Below are 8259 nucleotides of genomic sequence, written 5' to 3'. Positions count from 1 at the left end.
TAACTCAACAACCTACGCATGCAACCATTCAAGGCCACATGGGCTAAGCATTAAGCAAACGAGAACCTTGTCTTATAAATTAAAAAAATTTGCACTTCCATTCTTCACCATTTTATTAATTTTTCTCTCCTCCTTCCATTTCTTTCACAGTCAAGAATGGCTGCCAAATAATTTTCTGAATTTTTATCACAATTCACTTCTATTTTTAGTTCTATATTAATTATGTGTCTATCTATATCATCAAGTGGGAAAGACAGAGAAAAGAGGGTAGCTATAGTAAAAGAGAATATTCAATTTGTAATTTAAGAGAAATTAAGAAGCTACATGGCCATATAAAAATCTAACTAGCTATAGCTTAGAAGCTATGAAATGTGGCACTACCACTCACTATTCTTGGCGAGGGCGTGTCATCCATAGAGAGCTCAGGGCTCTTAGACGATGAAAGTACTCAGACATGGCCACCAAACACCTTGCGGCTTGACGTGTTGTAAGTAGCTGATGCAGGCGGAGAATGGTTTGGTGCCTCAGATTATCTGCCTGTAAGTTTTCAGACAATTTCATCAATTTCCAATTTTTGCTTATCAAATTCTTAGTCAATACAAAAAATTAAATAGGAGTATACTTTTATATTAGTAGAATATCAACATGTAACAAGTAGCTTTAGCTGAAAAAAAATTAATGATTATAGTCACACATCACATAGCAATTAATAACATTATCAGCTCGCTGGACTTTAGGAGCCAATGACCACATAAATATTTTACAAGGTTGGAAGAATATCGTCAAACACGTGGATTAATTGTTATGGGGTTGTTCTTACTTAAAACTGTGATTTAAATTTTAGATATATAGTGTGTTAAAAATTTGATAGGAAAAATTTTGTCTCCATCATAATCTTACCTGATTAATCTATGAACCTATAGAGAAATTTTATTTTATTTTATTTTAAAAAAAAAAAGAAATTATTTTTCTCAGTCCAGTTTTGAAACATGAACCAGACTTGCAAACTATATTCCCACCGATTTATTGATGAATTATAACGGATTTTAGCTAGTCAAAATTTTGTAACATATTTAATTGAAATCTATATAGAGATATTTTAGCATAAGGGAAACATTGGATTGGGTCCTCTTTCATTAAATGTAGGCTCGATGAAAACATCTTCAAAGAGGCAGGTTTTTTTTTTTTCAAAATGGTGACAATACCTTCAACCATTGGGTTTCTGAATCCAGAATGGCAACAAGAAGAATGATGGTTACGGTCACAGTAAACTTTGAACCATCTCACACGAGGAATTTCAAGTCAACTTTGTGGTTATTACTAGAAAAACAATCAAATCTTCAAAAAAAAATTTCTTTTTTATTTTTTTTTCATGCCCACAATTAATTATTATTAATTTAGCCACACAAAAAATACTGCCAACTAAGAAAATACAACACTAAAGAGAGATATAATTTTTTATTTAATCAATTAGTAATTTTTAATTAAGGGACAAAATTGTGAACAGCATGAGAAGACAACAAAATTTGAGTCTTAGCTAGATAAAAACTACAAATTGGTCAAATTGAGACAAGAGGAGCTTACAGATTAATTAATGGGAAAAATTGCTTGAGATAAATTCATATAATCATTATGATAATCTTGTCTACCTAAGGATTCCTCTAGTTTATGTTGCTTATTGTTTTGATTGGTTACTTAAAACAGATTCAAATGTATTATTGGGGATTAGTAATTAAAATTAATTATTCACCCATAGAAATTAAGCATAGTTGGTGAACCGACCTTAACATGAAATTCACAAAGAAATTAGGACATCTTACCAATGAAGTCAACTAACTCCATCAAATTTGATGGGATATCTAGTGGAAAATTTTGGATCTAAGATGTTCATACTTACAGATTTTTGGTAGATTAAACTATATATAGCATAGTATGACCACATTTTTTATAAAATAATTTTGAATAATTCAACTAATTCTACTTGTAAAATCCATTCCGTATGTAATATAAAGAAATGAAGTAAAAATTGAAGAGTTTCATCTCACCAAAATAAATAAGCAAAGCCACAATATGATATACTAACTATGGGTCATAATAAATATATATATGCGTGTTTATGATTTTAGAAATAACCAAAAAGCAAGTTACGGTGAAGGCTACATGTCGTGTCTTCAAGTTACGGTTACGACCATGACATCATACAGATATGGGGTTCACAAGGTATCTTTGGATGTGATTATATATCAGTAAGGGACCACTAATCTACCTTAGTCTCACATGTACATGATCAATGGCATACCTGTTGATTTTTAGTAACCTTAGGTATTCAATGTTAAATGCAATGATATCAATATCCTCATAAATTTATAGTAACCTTAAATCCCGTGCTGCCTGTCCTTATTATGATACCTTTGCAAAGCTTTTCTTAGTATAATTAAGTACTAAACTTTATCCAATCTTTTTTGTGACATATAATTCTTCGTATTTAATCACAATTAACAATAACTAAAAATGGAAAATAATTTTCCTATTTTGGTTGCATTTAATTATCCTCAATAAAGTTAGTTAGTATCTCTCTCTCTCTCTCTCATTGTGTGTACGTGTTACAAGAGTCCTTTTTGAGAAGCTACTGAAATTGGTCTAATTGTGAGGGATATGAATAACTTGAATGAAATCATAGGTTTGAATTTCAATACCATCATTGTATAAAAAGAGAGAGTTATTTTTCGAGAAAATTAAAAACTGCGAACCCCCCATACCTAATATCAAAATGAGAGGCAGATTTTATAATCTATGTTATGCAGATTCCATGTAACTACCTCATGAGAGTAAGACATGCATGCAAGTAGTAGTTCATGACAGGGTTGGAGTTGGTCTCCGTATCCATATTGAAGAGGAACAGATTCTTGTTCCTACCTGACCCCCACGAGATCAGTTATGGAAACTTGGTAATACCGAGAGGGACCACAAAACTAGTTAACGAAAATCATACGATATATCACACAAGTTCTTATTCAAATTAAATCACCACCACAAATTCAACATGCATTGATTGACATTAATTTTTTTTTTTTTTTTTTTTTGTATGGAAAATTTATATGCACTTAATTATTTAAAAGTTAAGAGAAGAATAAGTTTAGTCAAAGCGTATAACGTACCTGTCTCACAAAACCTTCAAGGGTAGAGAGCTTGTTCATGGCCACCGCCATTTGTCCCATGTAGTTAGCCATATTTGGAGGAAAACTCAATGAATCTGATGTTATAGTGTCTAAGAGTGATTGATTGAGTGCTTCAAGCCCTTGAGAAAGAGCTTCTTCTGCCTCTTGGGTTGATTGTTGCAACCCACATATCCCAAGTATTTGTTGCTCCGTAAGAGGCTCAATTTGGCTTAGAATAATCTAAAACACAAATTAGTTATCAATAAAACATATATATTTCAACCCCCCAAAAAAATATACAAAATGCTTAGGTTGGTGTACGAATTAGGTTCCTTTGGTACATGTGTATTATACAATTTTATGGTCAATGAGAGGTTGTTTACTGATTAACTATAATACGAAGAAGAGGTAGGTATGGAAATTGGACCTTTATTCCCATCAACAACAATGAGAAAGAAGACAACGAGAGATATAGACCCGTGCCACTTTCCTTCTCTTTACTTTTTTAATCGGTCTATTGATTCCAACCCAAAATTGAAGTGAAAGGTATGGCTTTATGGGAATGAAGCCTAACTCTACCTATTTCCGGAAACCTTCATGATACCTTTGATTCCAAATTCATTGATGACATTAAATTCATTGCCATCAAATTTTATTTGGTAGCCTCACCGACAAACTGAGTTAATGCATTTTTATGAAATCAACTTCTTAAATAAGAAGTTATCTAAAAACAATCACCAAAGAACCCAAAATATAATTTTAAAGTCATAAAAAAAATACAAAGAGGACGAAATTTTGAAAAGAAAAGTATGAGAAATTGAAATCCCCATTGATAACTAGTCATTGTCCTGCTCATAGAAGTTAGAAACTACATGTTTTTCTTGGTGATTTGTCATCTAGTTGTCACAAAATGTTTGAGTGGGACATGTAGATGGCATTTTCTATAAGCTAGGTTTGGTTAAAGTTTTACATACCTTAATGAGTTCAGATGGCCTAAACCCACCGATCCACATGAAGCAACGTTCAGCTGGCGTCTTCCACATGCCAAAAACAAGGTGAAACACATCTGTTTTGGCCACTAAGCTTTTGAGGTTCATTACTTGATCATAATGAGCCAAGATATTATCCACAAATAGCCTAAGCTCATTTTCATGAAGGTGTTCTTGGATTGCAGCTCTTAGCTCACACACTAGACGATGGTGCTCATCTAACCATCTCGCATATTCCATGTCAAACATTGCAGCCTCTGCTATTGATTCACAAAAATGTAACACATAAGCGAAAATCATATTGGTTAGTTCAAGAGAATAATCCCGGCACATAACAATATAGCATATATCACTCCACATTAAACCCCTACTAGCGAGGAAAGATGTAAGAATAATTCTTGTACATGGCCTTATCCTTGCATATTTGTAATTAGACTATTTTCTAGATTCGAACTCGTGATCTTTCAATTGTGAAGGAATAATTTTATCACTGCTCCAGCTTCACTCTTTATACAGCAATATAGTATATATAGATATAATTGTTTTATGAGCCTCAGAAGATACCTGAGCTAATGCTACCCATAGTGAGAGGAAGGCCTTGCTCCCCTCCCAAAACTGCACCTCCTCCCATGATTATGCCCTAAAATAGAAACACAGCATTACTTGTAAATGGCATTGATATTTGAAGTTGCATTGCAAAGTTAGTGGTACCATGTTATGCCTATCTATCTATAGCACTAAATCTATGCGGAAAAGAAGAGGTTTCTTCCTTACTTGAGATCTAGCACGCTGTAACTCTTGTTCTAGCTGATTAAGCTTAATCCTACTTGACTCTAGTTGCTGAACATACGCCTGAGAAAAAAAGAAAGAGAAAGAGGGGCACAAATAAAATTGTTATATATCTCAAAATCTTAAATAAGAGAGACCTTTGACAAGTATTGCCTAAAATGTGTAAAATAATAGAACTGCACCTTTTTCCTAAGCCTGCTTTTCCTTGCTGCCTCTCTATTCTGAGCAAGTCTTCTCAGTGTCTGTGCATAACGTTTTAATAGCACGTATTCAGCTTTAATTATCATCAAAAACTCAACAACAACAACAACAACAACAAAAGGGAAGGGGGAAAAAATGATGAAATTAAATTAAGAGTAATTAACCTTAGGATCTGGTGTTTTGGGTCCTTCCTGTTCAGAACTTGATGTTGTTCCCTTGCGATTGCTCTCTCGCTGCTATAGCACATTCATATTGCATAGGTGATTAGCTAGTGAGAGAAAAAAAAAATATATTCATAAACTCCAGAACCTCATGTTTACCAACTTTGAATAAATTATAACTCTATATTATATGAGAGCAGAGTTTTTATTTTGTGACTGAAAGAACAAAGGTTTAAATTTCGGAAACAATAATTATGTTATGTAAGGACAAGACTACGTATAAAGATCTCCTCCCTCACTGATCGAGATTTAATGGAGGTGGTTTATTTTATTTATTCACTGTATATTATATATAAATATATAAATATAAATTACCTTTACAGGTTTGGGTTGTTCAGGTGCAGAAGCTGCTTCATTTCGTGGGTTGGCCAACTCTATGGACGGCTCTGATGGTCTCTTAGAACTGGTTTGTGGAGAAGGTAATTCCATGCTAGCCTATCAAATAAAAAAGAAAAAAATAAATATATTAAATGTTATTTAACTATTAGCAGCTAGCTAACACATATAACAATATAAGATTATATAATATCTTATACAATTGACCGTGAGATATATATAATTATACCTTGGAATTGGATGGTGGTGGCGGCTCTACGTGCATAGGCTGAGATGGGAAAATGTTGAGAGTTGGTGGTGGCCTCATTCCTGAAGATGAATCCTCTGCTGAGAAGCATACATGCACAGAATTCAGAAGCATTTAATTAATTATATGAAAATATGTTATATACACATATATGTGTGTAATCCCAGAGAAATTGTGAGAAATGAAAGGGTAAAATAAGATATGTTTTTTAAGGGACAGAATGATTACAGAACAACACAAAGGAGAAGCAAGAGATGTGTGAGGCAAATAGAGTTAATAAGTGTGGGAAATTGTCATTCATTTTTGTAACTCTGAAATCCAAAAGGAAAAAGGTGGAAAGTGGAATAAAGGAAAGGCAGAAAGCACCCATGCCCTATGCATAACCATTTTCAGTACATGTGGAATTGGCAAGAAGGTCATGACACCAGGTTTGTTACATGTCATGATCTCACATCACCTTGCAATAAAACAAGAAACCTAAAACATAAAGAAAAGAAAAAAATGGAGAGAGAAAAAGAGGACGAGAGAGAGATTATAAAATTTTCAATTTTTTTTCTCCACCCTTTAGCTTTCTTTTACTTATCTGCAAAGATCTGGTCAAAGAAAGTACTCTACGGCAGATATGATATGAATCTGCTTCATGCTTTTGCTGTGACTCAAACAAACCAGGACCTCAGAGAATCTCTCAAAATGAAATGAAAAGCAAAAGTGTAAGTGTTCCTCTTTCTGAATTTGAAATGGAAGCAAAGAGAAAAAAATTTATTTGTGTTTTTCTCTGTCAGTGTTAGAAAGCTCACGTTTTTGGTCTTGAACACTTGAAGGGTCAGCTTGTCCATCAAGATACAAAAAAAAGGCTTGATCCAATTCACCCAAATCATAAGGTCCAGAATCTTTGCTTCTGTTGATACAAACAAATGTAAAATCAAAAGAGAAAATAAAAATAGTAGAAGAAAAAGTAATAATAATAATAATGGTAAAATAATATATAACTAGTTCTTTAATTATTCTCATAAAAAAAACGGGTGATCATTTAGTAAATAGTTTTGCAGAAAGTACACTAAAGTGATTCTCTTATTACAAACTCACAAGTAGTTTCCGGGGATAGAGGGCGATGAAGAAAATGGCATCATTCCAAAAGAGATTTGGTTGTCTTGTATTTGATGATGATGTTGTGGTTGTTGATGATGGTGATGAAGATGATGATGAAGATGTGAGAGTGGTGCGGGTGGTTCAAGTTGAGTAGTTGTTGAGTTGGTGCTCTTAACACTCGAAGCCATGATCAAAGAAGAACCTAAAAACTTTGTCTCTTGCTCTTGTTGTTCAGCTTCTCCTATAGCTATTGAAAACCCCATTAATGGTGAAACCGTCTTCTGTTTTTCCCACTTAAAATCATTTCCTTAATCCACGCAAAGAGAGAGAGAGAGAGACAGAGAGAGAGAGGGAGAGAGAGGAGCATAGAGTCGGTTTATAAACTTATAATCAAATAGCTAGAGAGTGATAATGAAGAGAGAAAATAGAATTGAATGCTAAGAAATAAAAGACTAAGCTTCTTTTTCTTTTTTGAAGTCTCTCTACCTTTCTCTCTCATCTTTTTTTTTTTTTTTTTTTAAGATAAAGCGGTTCTCCCAGGATATCCTCTCTCTCTCCCTGAAAAAACCACTTAAGATCGGGAGAAACTGTCTTTATTTATTTATAAAAACCACTTTTGAGTTGAAGAGGAGTTATGTGGAATGGAAAACCAGCCATGACTTCTTTGTGTAGCCCCACTTTACCCCCTCATCCTATTGGGTGAAATGACCAAAAAGTCTTCACCTTGTTTTGAACTTTTACTATTGACATTTTCATGCAAACTTACACGTAGTTCCCTGGAATCCAAATGTCCATTGGATCATTACTTAGCCACTTTTGTTTCTCAATTTTTTTCATTTTTTATTTTTTTGCCTTCCCTTGATTTTGACGAAAATATTTTCAGGTGCTATAGTCGTACTCAAAAGTTGCTATATCTTGCTATAGTATTATTTTGGTACTGAAAAATAAAAGACACTGCTAGAAAAAGTGTTTGTTATTTTAAATGATCTATTGTATTATTTTAGATTAAATGGTATCATTTTGATGTATAATTAATATTTTTTTATATTTTATTTCCTTCATTTTTTTCTTTTTTTAATTTTGTGGACAAGAGAGAAAGTAAAAACTTATTAAATATATACAAAAATTACATCATTTTATCATTTAAAATGATAAATATTTTTTTTCATATATTTTATTATTATGTTCGCTCTTGAAAAAAGAGAAAAATAATTTTACTACAGACAACA

At 32.9% G+C, this 8259-nt stretch overlaps 1 protein-coding gene across 1 annotated transcript; it reads right to left on the bottom strand.

Annotated features, from left to right (window-relative positions):
• Window positions 1-387: 387 nt before the first annotated feature.
• On the bottom strand, window positions 388-7568 carry LOC133293404 (bZIP transcription factor TGA10-like). The gene is made up of 11 exons (XM_061492000.1): window positions 7028-7568; window positions 6739-6839; window positions 5924-6018; window positions 5674-5793; window positions 5302-5370; window positions 5119-5178; window positions 4922-4999; window positions 4712-4787; window positions 4133-4404; window positions 3159-3398; window positions 388-537 (listed from the first exon to the last, which is right to left on the bottom strand). The coding sequence occupies exons 1-11, from the start codon at window positions 7291-7293 to the stop codon at window positions 388-390; spliced, it is 1527 nt and encodes a 508-aa protein (XP_061347984.1). The 5' UTR covers window positions 7294-7568.
• Between the last annotated feature and the right edge of the window lie 691 nt (window positions 7569-8259).

This window comes from Gastrolobium bilobum, unplaced genomic scaffold (assembly GCF_033153095.1).
Source record: "Gastrolobium bilobum isolate Gb01-03AN ecotype WA unplaced genomic scaffold, APGP_CSIRO_Gbil_v1 utg23388, whole genome shotgun sequence".
Lineage (NCBI taxonomy): Eukaryota > Viridiplantae > Streptophyta > Magnoliopsida > Fabales > Fabaceae > Gastrolobium > Gastrolobium bilobum.
This window is presented reverse-complemented; position numbering and strand designations above follow the sequence as displayed.

Bases quoted from the DNA above. Each gene is read 5' to 3' on its own strand.
- LOC133293404 (XM_061492000.1), bottom strand. From the start codon at position 7,293: ATGGGGTTTTCAATAGCTATAGGAGAAGCTGAACAACAAGAGCAAGAG. The intron at 6,019-6,738 runs GTGAGCTTTCTA...GCTTCTCAGCAG, and splicing joins AAGTGTTCAAGACCAAAAAC to AGGATTCATCTTCAGGAATG. The intron at 4,788-4,921 runs GTAAGGAAGAAA...TTTCTATTTTAG, and splicing joins TACAGCGTGCTAGATCTCAA to GGCATAATCATGGGAGGAGG.